An 18,737-nucleotide genomic window follows, 5' to 3' on the forward strand; every position below is an offset into this window, starting at 1 on the left:
GACCTTAAGTGTTAGTACAACAGAACTGCAGAAAAGGTGTCCACAAAACTGCATTTTTTTAAACACAGATTTAATGTTATTACCTATTCAATATAGACCTTCTATCACTAAAAACAAAACAAAAACAAAAGCACAAATTATGCCACATTTAACACTTAAAAAATGTTTTTAACTTACAGATGAATTAATACTCCAGGTTAAAATAGCACTTTTCCTACAACTCAGCATGTTTATGTCATCACATGCTAGCTTGTGCTCCACTAATTTCAATATTAAGTGGGTATTTATTTGAGAAGGTAAAAAAGCAATGCTTCACACTTGCTGCACCTTAGTTTTACAGGAAGCAGACTGACACTTCAAGCCAAAGCAATATAGAATTAAAAATAATGGTAGAACTCATCGGTAGTTGAGTTGGACTTGACAGAGCAAGTCCAATCGGCTCATACTGCGTAAGTGGCAAAGGGTTATCTCTGAAGCAAAGAAGTAGTTTACAGGTTATTCAAGATCTGAAAAGTTTGAAATTACAACAACTAAGGTCTCCTTCTGCAGTGTTTTCTCCTGTCTACCTCTGCAAAATGAAAAACAATTTTTCCTGAAAATCTCAGCACATAAGACACGTTCTGTAGGCAAGATGACTGTTTTACCTCAGGCCGTGGTCATCAAGGTGATTTCATTGCAGAATGCATAAAAAATGTTAACAGCACAGGAAAACCTACTCATCGAACCCAGATCATCAAAACAGTTGGGAAGACCACCACTGCTGCTGAAGGACACATCCTGTATTGTGTTATGGTGGCCTAGCCATGACAGAACTCAGAAGCAAGAGATGTACTTTCTTTAACTCAAAAGGACTTAGTATACATTGAGTATAAATTCATCTTTTCTTAATGTAACTGTTAAGGTGGCATCTGTAGCCCACATATTTTAGAAATTTAGATAAGAGTAATTTTCCACTAGATTCTATACTGCTAGATATGCAATATATGAACAAATCAGAGAAAATGTGTTTAGTGATAATTATAAAGCTTGGACATTAAACACAACTGCTTGATAAAGCCATCTGCTTTGTTTTTAAGGTTATTCATTGATGAATTTAGCTATGTGGCTGGCATGTGGTATATTAGACTGTCATAACCAACATGAAATAAAAGCAAGTGTAGCACTTAAACGGTTAATTTAATTTACTCTTAACATTAAAGAGTCACGTTATAGTATGAGTAACTAGCAATTACGCTTTAAAATAGAAAAGATATCTGATTTACACAAGACATTAATTATATTCTTGACTCATATATGATAATGACATTTATAGTAAAACATAATTAGACTACTGCAGTAATTGAATATTTGAAAACCAAAAATATAACAGGCGCTCACCTTTTGTAAGGTCACAGTGTACTGTTCCCATATCAGCTCTTCCATGCCTGGGGCCTGTTGCACACAGAAACCAATTAGCAAAACACAAAGCACACAACAATCTAAACTGTGAAATACCCCATTAAAACACAGATATAAATATAATAAAAATAAATATATATATTCTAAGCATTTGGTAGAGTTAGTATGAAGTGCATGTATTTAATGATTATTTATTTTAAAATGGAAAAAAATGTTAATAGACTGAGGTTGGTAGACTGTCTTCAAATTTCACTGGTTTAACAGTTCATCCTCATTTTCTGGAAGCGTTTCATTCAGCATAAGCAATTCATTCAGATCACACTAGCATTATATAGTCCAGATTTAAATAACACGAACTCCCTAACGAAGACCTGTCCATACCAGTATACCATTCAGCAATTGAAACTGGGATCTTCAAAACCAATAAGCCTTCGGATCTTTTCCTTTTAGTACATGTGGATTTAACAAATGCTAAATCCACCCCAAATTACACAATTAAATATTTTAATTCCCCTTCTGAAATTCGGTTTTACAAAAAACATTTATCACTATATAGCACTGGTATATCCATTTCTATGACACTTCTCAAAAATCCTTTTTTTTCCCCCTCCCACGTTTCCAGTTAAAACTGATCCAGAACTGACCAGTTTATCTTACATGATATAACCTGAAATCTTTCCAACATCACAGCTTAAAATACAATACAGAATAATCACCCAGCTGTGATTCATCATACAGTAAGTACATAGCCAGCTTCTGGCCTTTAAACCAGGAGAAAAAAGGAACCACTGTATTTGACACTGAAAACTTTCACAAAGCAAAGCACACTTTTGCAGTAGAAAAATCCAAGCACTGCATGAGTATGTGCATGCATATACTCAAGCCATAGATTTATGTGTTTTTACTGCTGAAAGAGGACATCTTTCTTGATAAGGTAAGAGTTTTGTCAGGAAGCAGAAGTTCAGACAGAAGCTTGCTTTTGACTTAATGGCCTTTATAAAGGCTTTAAAGGGATTACTGGCAGCTAAACTCCAAAGAAAAAAAAGCAAACAAACCAACCAACCAAACAAAAACAGATAAGAGATGTGACACAAGAAGAGTATGCCTCTGTTTTAAAGAATCCCTTATTTTTCAAGAGTAACTGTTTCCTGGCAGTCAGCAACTATTTAACAAGCCATGGAAGCCATTTATCAAATGCAAGGAACACCACAAAGTATTCTCCCAATGGATTTTGAGCACTCCAAAGCAGAATGAAGTTTATGTTTTCCATTGCACGGTCACCACATTAAAAACCAAATATCAGTGTAAGTCCTGCTTAGAGTTCCTGAAGGAAAATGTAAAATATTCAGCATTCTTATCAGCAAGTTAACAACACTGAATGATGTTAAATATGCATCAATACTTTTCGCCCAGAAAATGGACAACACTTTGCAGTTTCTAGGACCCTTCAGGTATAATTAAAATCACATTTCACATGGCTGTTAAGAGAGGATGTCGTATTAAAATTGACACAAGTAAGTATTTCTAAACTTCTACTTGTCTAGAACAGGTAAGAATGAGTGGCATTTACAACTTATTAAAACATACATGTCCATGGATATGTTAATTACTCTGTTTGCTGAAGCACATGGTGAAATTATTTCCTCTGATATTTCCATGTTAGCAGCTGACATATCTGACCCTTCAGCTAGCTGACACTGAACTGTCTCACTACATACATTCCCTTACATAGAGGATGTCTATGGTAAAATAAAAATAAGGTAAAAATAAATTAATAAATTCCTCCTTAACTACATGCTTATTCTGAGCCACTGTGATAAATAGAAGTGACTTGGATTGCCTGTTTTGCATGTATGAAAATGGATAGTTTGCCTACTAGTGACCCTTGGTTACACCATTACTGTCCTACTTTTCTATATAGTATTTTTAAGCTTTGCAGAAAAAGTCTGATCTAAAGAAAGGCCTCAGTGTCATTTAAATTCCAGTTGGCTTCACTGAAGAGAATTTTAGAAATGAAAGGATCAAATGATGGGTAAAATTTAAAGGACAAGCATCTGGGTTCAAATTTTGCAGATGCGGGTTAGATGCAAAATCTTTTCCATCCTTCTTACTGTACACAAGCCCAAAACAACTTACAGGTGTGACAAGAACTTCACTTGTATTCAATTTGCTCTGCCTGCGGACCTTACCGACACTACGTACCAACCCAACACACTGAGACCAGCTCTGCGCAGACAAAACAGGGTGCAACAGGCAAGAACTTGCTGCCCTTAAGGGTGGAGAGCAGCACCCTCACCCTGCTCTTCCAGCAACTCTAACATCAGGTCTTTGATATTCCATCTGCTAAAGGACACTCTGAGAGAAATGACTGCTTATTCAGTACAACAGTGCAGCAAAGGGACTGAGGAAAGCATAGTAAAGATACTGGAAAATGGATTTATAGGTATGAAATGGCTAAGCTGACAGGAATTTCCTTCAAGAACATGATACCTCCCATCCGTAGTGGCACAAGTAGAACCTTCTACACAATGGAAGAGATTCATTGTGTAGTAAGTCAAAGCATTGTAACCTAATGTACTTAAGTTTATTTTGGTCTGACAAGCAAGTCTTGCAGTATCTGGAAACAAAAACAAGTAAAAGAAAGGAAAGGAAACTACTGCCTCTACGATTAAGAACCTGCAAGATGTTGAGCCGACAGCATCACGCATCTGTACCTTGAAGGAGTTCCTCAGAGTATCACTTATGGTCTTCAAGTACTTCCTTTGCAAATCTGGGGGAGGGGGTGTATTTTTGGCTTGGAGCTGTTAGTAAGCATCAAACAAAAGCCAATTAAATAATTCACTTTGTAATTTGTAAGTAATACATTTTTAGAAACTGCTCCTCGGGAAACTGCCTCCCAGTTGCTGTGTGCTATATTAGCGAAGGAAAGTACAGGATGTACTTGCAAGCTGATTTTGTGCAACATAATTACCAAGACAACAGGGCCAGCTCTGCCATACTGATAAAGTTATGCAGGCTATGTAACACAGTTCAGAGAACTGAGTGGTCACCTTGGAAGCCCGTAAGGCACAAAACACATCTGTACTCCCCCAAATCTCTAAGCAATAATCTCTTTAACATCATAAAAAGTACTGCTGCTTGCCATTGCCACGATACTAACCCATACTGACAGATTAATGGAGAAGATTGAGAGGGAGGGAGAGACATGTTATAAATCACCAGTTGAGGACTTCATCAAAACTACAATTAAAGTCTCCGCCACAGTAACAAAATTCCTGTTATTCCACATCTAATAATGACTCTCCTCTGAAGGCACCAAGTGGTGGGTTACAAAAACCCCCACACCCTTGCCAATTTCTTCACACTTCATCAGTAGGGAAACACAAAGGTATCCTGAGCAGCCTGGATATCCCTTGTAGCATTGCCATTTCACTGCAAGATTGCGCATCAAAACACTGGTGAGAGAAAGACAGGCTAAACAGTAAGGATCCCACCTCCAATTACCAACAGTAACTGCTTTGCAAGGTTTCACACAGATAGCAGCTAGCTGCAGCAAACATAAATTACTGCAATTAGCTTGTCTGTATTCATTAGTGACTAAAGTCAGTCCACTTCTAATAAGAACACTGTGCTCAGGATTTGCTTAAATCTGCCTAATACTCCTATACCCAAATGATAGGTACTTTCTATGTGCCCAGAACAGACCGCTTAACTGAATCTCTGGCAGGAAACAATGCAAAGTGCTAAAATCACCCGTGTGCTACGAACAGGCAGCTGTTGCAACTCCCACTGACAGTCGTCAGAGATTTATTTATGCAACTCCTTGCTGCTGAGAGATGACCCAAGCCAGCTTCTTTCACAGTGAAAGAAAAACACCACCAGAAGACCTGCCACTGCAGTCATCTGGCTATGAAAGTGAGTTGGAGGGGGAAGGAGCAAGGCACTGGGGGGTGGGGGGGAGGGAGGAAAGACCTGGAGCAAGATGTAACAAAAAGCAACTCACGTGCCCCCTTAAAATCCTCAACTTTTTGACTGCATGTAACCACATTCTCTGCAGAGCTTGAGCCGTCTTCATTGTTGCAGGATATAATCTGTTAGGGGACGCCGTGCATCTCGGTCTTTTCATCTGTTTCTACCACTCAACGCGGTTATGTAATTCTAATACAATAGTGGCCTACATACTCAAACAAATCCTGCTGCCCGTTTCACACAGAAACACATCAAAAACACAGCAGGGAAATCTGCTCGGAGTTTCACTAACTCTCACTTTCAGAGGCCCCAGAGAAACCCAGGAGCATATCCTTATGTTTAAAAATAATAAAAGTCATTACTATTTTAAGTGTCAGAAACAGATCAATAGTTAGCAAGATATTCTTCTTGTAAGCACATATTGCCCTCCCCCTTCTCCCCCCCAAACCAATCTGAAACTTTAAAGAAATGGGGTACTTGCAATTTCAAGAAAGACGTGTGGAGAAGCACAATGCAGATTACCCGCAAGTTTATATTCTGACTATAGCATTTCATAGTAAAAATTACTCAAGTTAATGGAGTGAAGGGTATTTTAAACTGTGTTTATCAGCCTCTATCAATTCTTAACACTTCAACTGCTGAGTCTGGAAGTCCTTATGCAGAAATAAGTGTAAATGTGCGAGTAATCCCTTCATCTGGACATGTAAAATTACATTTAAACATTGGCAAGACTGGTGACACGGCTCCAGAAAGCAAGAAGGCACAGAGCAAGCAATTTAAAATGTGAAACAGACAGGAAGCCATGCCAAGTGCACAACACTTCTCCCTGCAAAAACCCCATCCACAGACCACATTTTTTCAAGAGCAGAGGAGTTTTAACTGCTGAAGATGGACAACAGTGGAAAATGTGGAGTTTAAGGTTCTTCCATTAAAAAACCGAATTCAACTTCTGGCATTTCAACTGTGACCCCATTGACCTCTTGCACTTTCAGCAAGCCAGCAGAACTGGAGTGTGCAGATCTTTGTACCCAAGCACTCAGCTATCGAGGGCAAACACTATTCAGGGAAGTGCACTGACACCGGCCTTTGGCTGCGGACCCCTGGCTCTGGAGCAAGTGTGCTGATGGAATACTGTCCCGGGAGCTTGGTGGAAATAGTTGAGATCATCGCTGTATTGCATTCACGTGGTAAGGCTTAGGTAGCGGGGGGATCCAGGGGTGGCCTTTGTGAGAAGAATCCAGCAGCTGCCCCATGTCAGATAAGGGCCAGTTTCAGCTGGCCCCAAAGGGACCTGCCACTGGCCAGAGCCAGCCAGTAAGTGATGTTGTTTGCGCTTCTGTGAGAGCAGATTTAAGAAAGGGGGAGAAGAAAACCTGCTGTGCAACAGCAGCTGGAAGAGAGAGGAGTGAGAAGCAGCTCTGCAGGCACCTGCAGACAGTGCAGAAGGAGAGGCAGGAGACCTTCTAGGTTCCAGAGCAGTTCCCCTGCGGCCTGTGGAGAGGCCCCTGGTGGAGCAGGCTGTCCCCCTGCAGCCCATGGGTCCCACATGGAGCAGATCTCCACGCTGCAGCCCGTGGAGGAGCCCCCGGTGGAGCAGGTGGAGGAGGCATGGAGGATTTTTTTTTTTCTTTTTAAATCACTGTCCCAGTAGATCCATGGTACCTACTTTTAATGGTACAACCACCACTGTCTTTTGACTTTACCTGCCTGACTCTTTGCAAAGACTAATGGAAACTATCTAAAGCCTAATTTCACACACAGCCCAAGATTACAGTTGTAATTACAAGCCTTTGACATTCATATCCATTTCCCAATTATCTACAAACGTTAGAAATTGAAGCTCCCTTTGAAGAAAAGCTGAACACCAAGCAGTGAACCACACCTTGGTTCTTTGTCTATCCAGAGTTTATCGAGACAATAAAGCATTTGTGATTCGTGTGGGGAGAATAAATTAAAAACTAACCATGATGATCTGTTCTAGAAACCGGGACTCTGAGAAGAGAGGCAGAACTTCAAGAAAACTGCAGAGTAACCTCAGAATGTCACGATGTTCTGGCAATAGAGGCTTTTCCAGTCAATGACATGAGCAGCTGAGTGGAAATATGCCATAGCTGTTTCAAGATGTCAGCAGCATTCCTGGCCCCAAAGGCTGTAGACTGCAGCAAAGGATTGAGAAACTGCCCACATGTTGCCTGCCTGTTTCAAGGCAATTATATGATACAGAACTGGATTACACTAGATTTATGGGCATTCCAAGATTCTGATCCACTTCAGCTTCTGGAGGACCCCCATGAGACTTCCTCAACGGACAGTAGAGGCTTAGTGAAAAAAAGAAGCAAGCTCTGTACCGGTTTGTGGTATAAAGGTTCACACGTGCTCTCTTTCAGCAGGAATTTTGTAGGCTGTAGCGTTCTAGGCTAATTAAAGTTGACTATGAAAAGACAATCAGTTAACACAAATAGTGGATCCAGAAGCTATCAAGCGTTCTGGATTACCACGCTGAAAAATGACTGAAGAGGAACTGCACCTTCACCAGGCCTTTCACCCTGTTGTAAATAAGGGTACTCAAGCCACTTTGAAGTAAGAAGGCTCCAACTTAAGTGTTTTCATTAAGTATCTGCATATTATACAGATGTATGTGTAGGATCTAGGAGGATGAGAAAAATTATTTATCTGTGGATCTTTATAATAAAGGCAACATCTCACAAAAGAAAAAAAAAAGAAAAAAAAAACACTTAATTGAAATATTTCCTACTTTTTGTGTAGGAATAGTGCAATTCCCAAAAGAGCAACGGATTGTACTTAAAAAATGGGTCTCCAGAACAGTGAACAGCTCAGATTAAGGGAAGAGAAGTGTTAGAAGGTGGTTTGCAAAAGATAACCACTAGGAGTAACACTAAATTGCTCTTCATCAAGGCAGAAAACCTTTTTTTTTCCCCCCTATTGTCATGAAAGAGAAACACACATAAGGGATAACTCCATGTTAAAAGACACACTGTATTTAGGAACATCAGTCCTACTCCCACATTCGAGTAAAATCAAGATGGCTGCTAGTGTCAAGATGGGTATGTATCAGGATGCAGGAGCTAAAAAAGAAAAAAAAAAGAAAACACAAGCCCTGTCACTTACTGTACAAGTAAGTATACCTACAGCTCAGCACTGGAATGACATCCTTTGAAGAAGAAAAATTCTTTCAAGTGGAAAGAAGCACTGCAACAGTCTCATCTTCCCCTTATCAGTTAAAGCCTATACATTGGATATAGCTTTGCTTTTTCCCAGATTACTTGACAAAAACAAATACTTTGCAACAGGACATAGCAAAGGTAATTTGTTTGTAACAAGCAGACTGATCCCATATTATCAGATTTTTTTTACTAGGAACACGAGCCGGCAGTGTGCCCAGGTGGCAAGAAAAGGCCAATGGCATCCTGGCCTGTATCAGGAATAGTGTAGCCAGAAGGACCAGGGAGGTGATCATCCCCCTTTACTCAGCTCTGGTGAGGCTGCACGTCAAGTACTGTGTTCAGCTTTGGGCCCCTCACTACAAGAAGGACATCGAGGCCCTGGAACGTGCCCAGAGAAGGGCTACAAAGCTGGTGAAGGGCCTGGAACACAAGTCCTGTGAGGAGCAGCTGAGGGAACTGGGGTTGTTTAGTCTGGAGAAGAGGAGGCTCTGGGGAGACCTTATTGCTCTCTACAGCTACCTGAAAGGAAGCTGTGAGGAGATGGGGGCTGGCCTCTTCTCACAGGTAACTAGTGATAGGACTAGAGGGAATGGCCTCAAGTTGCTTTAGGGGAAGTTCAGGTTGGAAATGAGGAGACATTTCTTCTCAGGAAGAGCAGTCAGGCATTGGGACGGGCTGCCCAGGGAGGTGGTGGAGTCACCGTCCCTGGGGGTGTTCAAGGAAAGGTTGGACCTGGTGCTTAGGGACATGGTTTAGTGGGTGACATTGGTAGTAGGGGAATGGTTGGAGCAGATGATCTTGGAGGTATTTTGCAACCTTAATGATTCTGTGATTCCGTTGCAGAACTGAAGAGACAAATGGCAACAGTACTGTACACTACACTACTTGGAACGCTAAGTGACGAACACACATCCCGGTCCCATTTTCATTGTAGCCCTGCTACTAATTCACACTGCAACGTTCCAGATCTTCTAGTACACAATTACTACTATTTTTTTAAAAGCCAAAGGAGATGAAAAAATTGCATACGTACACAACATCTCCACTGATCCAGAGCTCTGATAAGTTGTGTGCTTTTTAATTCAAACTGTATCACTTAATCCAGCTCACAGTGTGTGAGTGACACATGAAGCTTAAATGCAATGAAGGATATCACACGATCTGCCCATTATGGCAGTCCCTGCACTGGAACTCTTAGAGTGGTTCACAGTGGTGAAATCAAAATTGTATCTTCAGCTCAAAGATTTTTTTGCAGAAATTTGCCTGGATACAGTTAAAGCCAGATCAAAATAGAAACACAGGATTTGAGTTTTGCAGATATTTAATTACTCTTCAATTCCCTATAATAAAGGGGATAACAAATAGCCTGGATGCTACAAAAAAGCCACTACAGAATGTGGTATTAGAAATCCTTTTGCTGGATTACTGAGTAAAGCACATAATCTCCGAATAGTTTTATTGATTTTAATTATGTATTAAAGAAACTCCTAAACAAAACCAGGGAGGCTGTACATAATTGTACTGTGCAATATAATTGCATATACTGTGCATATAATTGTCTGTGCAATGCATATGTCATATGCATATATTATTTGGAAAAAATATTAACTGTTTTTTCGTGGAACTTTTTTTTAATCTGTCACTGTCAAAAAGATACTGCATAGGAAACTTGTTTCCCTAACATTTAAAGCCTGACACTCACCAATTATATTGAAGACTCTCAGAAAGCAGACTAACCCTTTTGAGAGAAAGAAAGAGGAGTATTAAGAATTTCCAAAAGCATTTTGAGTTCAGGTCACTTTAGAAAAAGCTAATAAAACCCCCACAAATATTTTTGTTCATTTGTTTGCTTGTTTTCTTAAGATGATTTCTTCTACTCATGCCCACCAAGGTTTTTGTTTCTTTGCCTCTAGAAACGAGCATCTTTGGGAAATTCGCAGAAGACAAGCTGACAAGTTATTTCCTCAAAATGTCGACAATCCATCCACGTTGGGAAAACGCAGAGCACAGATTCAGTGAACGATTCACAATTAATCCAGAGAGCCACTAGGTGGTGCGGTGATGCTGTAACAGAGGCCCAGGCAGTCCCCCTTGCTGCACAAAAAGTTAAGCACAGCAGTTGTTTCAAGTTCGCAACTTCAGACTATCACTTTCGCACCCAAAATGGCAATTGCTGTGAAGAGCTGGACTCATTATTATACAATATCTTAATTTATTTTTCAGAATAGTTTGGCATTTGAGCGATTTTCATAAGTACAATCTGCATAAATAAAAAAAAAAATCTTGAGAAGGGCCCAATATCTTTTTAGGCTGAAATCCTACTTTGAAACTTTTATTTCAGACTAAAAATGACAAGAATTGCGCAGGAGAAGAGCACCTGAAGAGTGGCACAGAGGAATTCCAGCCACTCCGGCCAGCTTCATCGGGGCGACTCAGATGTCTCAGTGCTAACACGTGTAGCACGGGGAGTAAACAAGGAGTTAGAGATGTGTGCACGCCTGCAGGGCTATGACCTCATCGACATTACACAGAGGTGGTGGGACGGCTCCTGTGACTGGGGTGTTGGAATGGAGGAATACAAGCTCTTTAGGAAGGACAGGCAGGGAAAAAAAAAAAAAAAAAAGCAGCTGGAGTGCGTGGAGCCCTGCCTGGGGATGTGTGAGGTGCTGAGAGAGCTTGTGGGTCGGGATTAAAGAGAGGGCAGGGACAGGTGACATATCCTCTTGGGGGATCTTCTTGCTAGAACACCGTGGAGCAAAGCCCTGAAGGGAAATAGGGCCCAAGAAAGCTGGTTAATATTCAGGGATTACCTTGAATGTTCTGGTGGCCTGTGACAGGGTTACAGAATTGGTGGATAGGGAAAGAGCAACTGATGTCATCTACCTGGACTCGTGCAAAGCATTTGACACTGTCCCCATGATATCCATGTCTTTAAACTAGAGAGACATGGGTTTGACAGATGGACCACTCAGTGGGTAAGGAATTGGCTGGATGGTTGCACTTAAAGAGTTGCGATCAACAGCTCACTGTCTGAGTGGAGATCAGTAACAAGTGGTCTTCCTTAAGGGTCAGTACTAGAACCGGTGCTATTTAACATCTTTGTCAGTGCCACGGACAGTGTGATCAAGTGCACCCTCACCACGTTTGCCAGTGACACCAAGCTGCGGTCAACACTGAAGGGAAGGTATTCCACCCAGAGCAACCTGGACAGGCTCGAGAGGTGGTTCTCTGAACTCCTTCTTCTGAAACTTCTGGAACTCAAGAAGTTCAACAAGGCCAAGTGCAAGGTCCTACTGCTGGGCTGCGGCAATCCCAAGCACAAATATAGGTTGGGCGGAGAAAGGATTGAGAGCAGCCCTGAGGAGAAGGACATGAGGGTGGTGCTGGATGAGAAGCTCAACATGAGCTGACAATGTGCACATGCATGTGCACATGCAGCCCAGAAAAGCCAACTGTATCCTGGGCTGCATCAAAAGCAGTGTGGCCAGCAGGGTGAGGGAAGTGATTCTCCCCCTCTGCTCTGCTCTTGTGAGGCCCCACCTGGAGCACTGCGCTCAGCTCTGGGGCCCACAGCACAAGGAGGACATGGACCTGTTAGAACTAGTCCAGAGGAGGGCTACAATGATGTTCAAAGGGCTGGAGCACCTCTCCTACAAAGACAGGCTGAGGGAGATGGGGTTGTTCAGCCTGGAGAAGAGAAGGCTCTGGGGAGACCTTACAGCAGCCTTCCAGTCCCTAAAGGGGGCCTACAGGAAAGCTGGGGAGGGACTCTTTGTCATGGAGTGTAGTGATAGAAGTAATAGTTTTAAAATAAAAGATGGTAGGTTCAAATTAGATATAAAGAAGAAATTCTTTACTATGAGGGTGGTGAGGCACTGGCACAGGTTGCCCGGAGAAGCTGTGGATGCCCCATCCCTGGAGGTGCTCAAGGCCAGGCTGGATGGGGCTTTGGGCAACCTGGTCTGGTGGGAGGTGTCCCTGCCCATGGCAGTGGGGTTGGAACTGGGAGATCTTTGGTTTGGGTTGGAAGGGACCTTATTCTGTGATTCTAAAATACTAATACCTTGTTTTAACAGAATTGTTATTTTTTTTTTATTTAATCTCAATTTTTAGGAGCACATATTTATATTATCAGGCAACCATGCTTTCTTTTTTTTTTTTTTTTAAATCAGCTTTGTTAAGTCACTTTCTTCCACAACTATGTCATGGATTAATTGCACAGTTTATATAAAGGAAATAGACACGTCCCCCCAGAACATTTATGCTCTGAAAAGGGAGAAACATTTAGTACTCTAGAGATAAACCATGCATATTACTTATCAATCCTACCAAGACCCCATGGAAATGAGTAGCAGAAAAATTCTGAACAAGAATTTTAAACCAATACAAAATGACTCATATAAAGTTAGCAACACTACATTTCAGTACTAACAATAAAAAGAATCACTGTCATGTTTTTGGAGTAAAGCTTTTTATTCTAGCCTACTGTTTGACCTGAATGCAAGTAGTTAAGTACCTTTACACTTGCCTGCTCCTACTTCTCATCAGCAGAATGACGACACCTTAAAGGACTTCAGACAAAGGTGTAATTTCTTGTTAAACTGGAAAAGGCAAGCAAAACACACACAGGAACTTTCTAAAGTCCATTCACTTATATTCCACAGTATTCGTTTTCTCTGCCAGTAAGAGTGAGAGTTAATCATTCCAATTCAGTACCTAGAAACTACATAGGATTATATGGTGTTTTTTAAAACTGTTTATTGCACAACTATGCTTTTAACAACTGCTCCTTCTGTAACTATTAGAAGAGGACAAATGCAAAAACAGCCACCTGAGCTCTTCTGAGAACATGCTACAAAGAGCAGTCCTTATTTAGCACTGTCATAAGGAAAAAACGATGTGAAGGGCAAAAAGAGGTATATTCCCAGTAGACTGTAACAAATTCAGAATGTAAACTCATGATCAGTTTACAACCTTGGCATGCTACACCAAGAATATACATGCAAAAGTTCTAAAAAGCCTGGGAGGGGGTGGAAAGGATGAGCAGAGTAGACTACTTTTGTTACAGCTGAATTCTGTTGAGCTTAGATACATACATATGCATCAAAGAACAGTACAGTATCTCATTACAAACTAAACAGAAGTCTATTGAAGAAGAAGAAAAAACTGATTGTAACCAGAATACAGCTGTAAGATCCACAGGTCATACCCACCAAAAACTTAAAGACTCTCAGAAATACAGCTTAGACCTATTTCAGGAGCAAGTCCCCTCAAGTATCTTTTGCCCAATAACAGTTCTGTCATTACCCTACTGAAATTATGCAGCAATTGTTCTGGTGCTTCCCCCAGCAGGAAACAACCAATTGTTCAAAATTTGTGCAGGGAACAGCTTCAATTGAAACACAAAATTGCCATTTTGGAGAAAACATATCCCATTTCCAGGGGGAAAAAAGAAGAGCAAAAATGTATTAAATTATTTTCTTCATTTTTTCAGAAAGTAATTTCTGCCTCTTGAGAAATAACACTTTGGAAACTAACATTTTTTCCATCAGTTTTTTTTCTCTTCTTTTTTTTTTTTTAAATATATTTTAAATTTTTTTTTCTGTTCATGTTGTTTCAGAGGAACAACAGAAATTGCTTTCCATTAGTGTTCTGGGACGTGCAGCATCACTCCAGCAGCAGAGCCCTGGAACGTTCACTTACTCTCCCACAGGCACTGCAGGGGTCCTAAAGAAAAGCACAAGCCTCACCTCTCAGCTCAGTGTGTGCTCAATCTTGCAATGAAGTGTTTTTCCCCACCACCTCTTTTCAAAATAAATGCTTCAGGACATAAGAAGCTGCAAATAGAGCAATTTCAGTTGAAGATCAAAACTAATCTAGGTAAAAGGCCGCTAGATCAATAGCACTTGAGTGTGCAGCATATGAATCATCTTCACTTTCCAGGGTGTGTGTGTGTTTATGTATATATGTGTATATATAATATACACACACATGCACTGTTTCTTTTTCCAAAGTTTTCCTGGACTTTCGCTTGTAATACCGTATGGAATAAGGTGCTGTACACATTTTTTTCTGAATTCTACAAAGAAGGTAACGACAGACAGGTCGCTAAACTTACAGTCCCCCTAATCCAAAATGGCTTTAAAGGTTGTCTGACTTCATCGCTTCTACTTACTTCAACTGTAAAACCTAAAGCATTTATTTCTGTTCACATTGTTGCTGTACTTTCTGCTCTTTAAGATGCTCATGCAAAGTCCGAGAAACAAAATGCAGTAGCAGTTTGTGCACAATCTAAGCTAAGAAGGACACTTTTTCCTTAGCAGCCATAAAAAACTGTTTGTACTGATGCACCTGTGGGATGGGGAGGTAAAACTCAGTAGGCATAAACAACCATTTTCATTACACTAGGTAAATTAAATGTTTTTTTATCAGCTTAACTGAAAAACGTCAGTACAGCTGCTATTACCCAAGTGTCCCACTTCAGAATCAGCCATTCTGCGCAGCCGAAGTGTACATTTTACACTTGCATCTTCAAAATTTGAAAGAAACAAAACCCAAAGATATCCATCCACAGGATGGATACAATTTACAATTTTTATTCAACTTCAGTGATGGACCTTCTACTGCTACTGTTTCTGAATGCTTCTGCTCCTGGCACCCATATTAGAACAGGAAATCAAGGCCTAGAAGCAACCAATTCTAGCATCAAGCAACTACTGCTGCAAAAACCTGTTTCTGCTATTCCATGACCCTTATAGACTCTGATTGCATGAATGTCATTAGTTATCCAAGAAAACTTCCAAATTTGAGAAAAACAACCTGGTTATTGGTCTACTGCTTCATGTAACTTGTTTGTTAAAAGATCGATGCATTGCTGGGATACAATCCAATCAGGTCAGCATTTATATTTAATTATCCGGTCATAATACAAGACAATTCAAACAATTGTACAATTGTTAGCTGTTGAGCTCAGTTCCAAACCACGTTAGATTTTCTTTCCCTGTTAAGTTTTCTAGTTTCCTTTGTTCTAACTATTAATAGGAGAGTGATACACCATATTCTTACAAGCGTTTTGCTTTTGTTCAAGTGTTCCTGTGGCAGTACAATTATGTATGGCCACATTAGCTTTCTTTTCTTGTCTGGCGGAAATAAACTTGAATAAGGTTCTGTATAGTGCAGAAGTTTTGATGGTATATTGAGCTTTAAGACTACATCCTACTACTACCACAACATAAATGTAAGAGAAGGTCACTGTCACACAAGGTAGATTTAAAAAAAAAAGCTGCAACTTCATTTGAATGCCCATAATACTAAGAATGTAATTCAGACTTGTTAAAAAAATGTTAAAAGTTAACAATTAAAAAACTCAAATCTCTGTAAAATGAATTCAGTAGTTTTGAGTGAATTTGTATTTTCAGTATCACTCAGATAAATACTACAATGGCTTGTGTATCTTGTTTCTTATCTAGCTCTTACAGAGCCACTAAATTTCTTAATCACCACACAGCAAAATTATTGATCGTTCTGCTGCCCTCGTTTTAAAACAGATTCCCACTTCTCCGATATTCCAGCTCTCAAAGAATTTTTACAGTTCTGTTTTCTAGTCCCACTGCTCAGACCTCTCCTCCTTCCTTTCCTTCTGCCACCTCACTCCTGCCCCCAATGTCTTAAGCAACCCACCTCTCCCTCTCAAGGTGTCTCAACAGCATACTCAGCCACGCCAGAAAACATTGATGAAGTTCACTCCTAAACTTTAACATATCTTGCTCGTATCCAACACAAGACCTAAATCTGTTGCAAAAGGAGTTCAGCATTTTTTCCTGACATCCATACAATGTCTCCTGGGATTGCATTTGAAGGGTTGTAAGTCTCACACTGACACTCCTCCCGGTACATGTGGAAGAGGAGGAACAAGCAAACAAACAAAAATATCACTCAGTTTTGTCCCAATGCGTCAATTACCATGAGATAATAGGTTAAGCCAGATGCACCTGCTTAGCAAACCACATTCAGAATCCCTTTGCTCACAGCAAAGTTTCCTCCTCGGGGCCTCCTGAGGACTATAATTGCTTTTTCAAACAGTAAAACTAAGCATAAATACTCCCCTCAGCTCTGCATATTTCTGGGCCAATTCCTCCAGCATCCTATTATCCCATATAAAATTGCATTACACTGAACCTCACCACATACCTGATCATACTCGTAGAATACTTTAAGATAAGAAAGCAATAGAAGGGAAGATGAGGATGGAAAAATTTCAAGTGTTTTCCATTCCTTCTCCCCAGTCCTTTGGCAAGGGAGGATGTGAAGCTGAAGTGTAACATGCAGTTATGGACTAGCACATGACATTGCTAACACCCAAACACATTGACATAAAGAACATTTGAACCCTCCCAGCTTACATAAAATACCGGAGTAATTTCATGACAGTAGTCAGTCAGTCACAGGAGGAGGGTGGGGAGGGAGGAAGAGTGCGGACTGAAGTCAACCACCCCTTTTTTCTTTAATATCAAGCAAGTAACTTCCACTTGGCTGATTTGTTCCCATAGTGCTAATCTGAGTTTAGCTGCAGCCATTCTTGCTTCACTTGAAAGGATGCCAGCAGAACAATTTGAAACTACAACCCTTGATGCAATCTTTCTGCCCAGTCAACACTTCTCATGCATGCAACGTCAATGTAAGGAACTTCAGGCATCTCTCCAAACGTTAAGTGAAGCCAAACTGCCTCACCCCTACAAAACAGTGTCATTTCCACTGAACTGCACACTGAAGTGCACAAAGGATAAACTGACCAGAACTGAATCAGCTGAGTGACAGAGCAAATTTTATTCCTCCTTTCACAACTACTAGTCTCTTTCATAAATCACACGAGGCTTTGAAAGAACCGGGAAAGAGCGAAAATCTTTCTCCGCATGTGGCTAGAAGGAAATTGCATGGCTCAGAATCACCAGGATCAAGAAATGCTTCCATTCGGTTATTGCCTACAGCAAAGCTCAGTTCAGCAGCAACTTCACTCTCAACCACGATTCAGAACAAAGAGTTTTCTTCTTGTAGTTTTATCTACATAAAAGAATATTTTACGCTCAAGGATTTTCTGACACAACGAGCAGGAGCAAACCATGATGAAGTGTTCTGGTTCCTCCCCTCTTAAGAAAAAAACCTTACGTACCTGTCTATAGGCGAACAAGCCTTGTAAGAAGGCAAGAAGAATTAAATCCATTTTCAAATCATTGTGACCCATGACTTTTAAGTCCATCCTTACTGCTGCAGAAGACATAAGGAAAGTATTCACTAGCTTCTACAAGGTAAAGCAGGAAAAGAAAACTTAGAAAAGAATGGAAAATGGAGTCAAGTTATTACAAGAAGTGGGAAGTTGGTAAATGAAATTTAATGAGTGCAATTCCATAGTTTAACACCACAATACTGTTAAAATGGCATCATAATAACCTGTCAAATTAAAAGCTACACAGAAAACAACAAACCATGCACTTGAAGCATCCTTGTGTGTCAGGCTGGATTATAAATATTTCTCATAAACCCAAGGGACAGCAAAGGCTGATGTACCAACAGTACACTGGTACAGGGTTTTTCCACATTTAATTAGTAGCTTGGCAAGTGTGTCCAAGGCATGTGACAGAAAAACTCCCCACCTTCTTCCTCCATCTTCTGTATCCTTCTACTTTAAGTTCACTGGGCACTGTCCACAAATAACTAGGTGAGTGCAACTGCCAAAGGATAGCTTTTGGAAATGCCAGCAGGCATCCATCTGCAGTCAACACTCTGCATTAAAAGTCTGACCCCAGGCCTTTTGCAGCCTGACCTACTGTAGTACACCAGCCACGCCGAGATAAAGCACACACAAGTATTTGTCAAGCTGGTCAGCAACTGGAGGGGAGTTGCTGACAAAGAGCAGAGTCAGGAACAACATCACCCCCTTTGATGCTGAACAGCAAAACATTTCCAGGAAATGTGAAGTGCTGGAAAATAAAAATTTACAGCCAAACCATAACCACTACATAGGTCCTCAAGCAAAACAGTGCTAGTACAGATATACACAGAAATAGGAGTTCTGATGGCACCCTCTAAGGAACACATGTGCACACATTACCAATCAGCTATGCTACTGCCACTTTGGTTGTTTAAAAACATTCCCACGCAACTCTTTGAGCAGAAGAATCAAAACCA

The 18,737-nt window shown here is 40.6% G+C and overlaps 1 protein-coding gene across 7 annotated transcripts in view; it reads right to left on the reverse strand.

Annotated features, from left to right (window-relative positions):
* Positions 1-18,737, reverse strand: part of TJP2 (tight junction protein 2) — a 65,311-nt gene that overhangs the window by 22,287 nt on the left and 24,287 nt on the right. For 6 of the 7 annotated variants that reach the window (XM_040542302.1, XM_040542299.1, XM_040542300.1 and 3 more), the window contains one exon: positions 1,378-1,431. In XM_040542302.1, the coding sequence (XP_040398236.1) occupies positions 1,378-1,422 (45 nt within the window). In that variant the 5' untranslated portion in view covers positions 1,423-1,431. Of the gene's footprint in view, positions 1-1,377; positions 1,432-5,401; positions 5,489-18,737 lie in introns of those variants that run through there. The other variant, XM_040542296.1, reaches the window with a different exon arrangement.

The sequence above is a fragment of the Cygnus olor genome, chromosome Z, assembly GCF_009769625.2.
Source record: "Cygnus olor isolate bCygOlo1 chromosome Z, bCygOlo1.pri.v2, whole genome shotgun sequence".
NCBI classification, from domain to species: Eukaryota; Metazoa; Chordata; class Aves; order Anseriformes; family Anatidae; genus Cygnus; species Cygnus olor.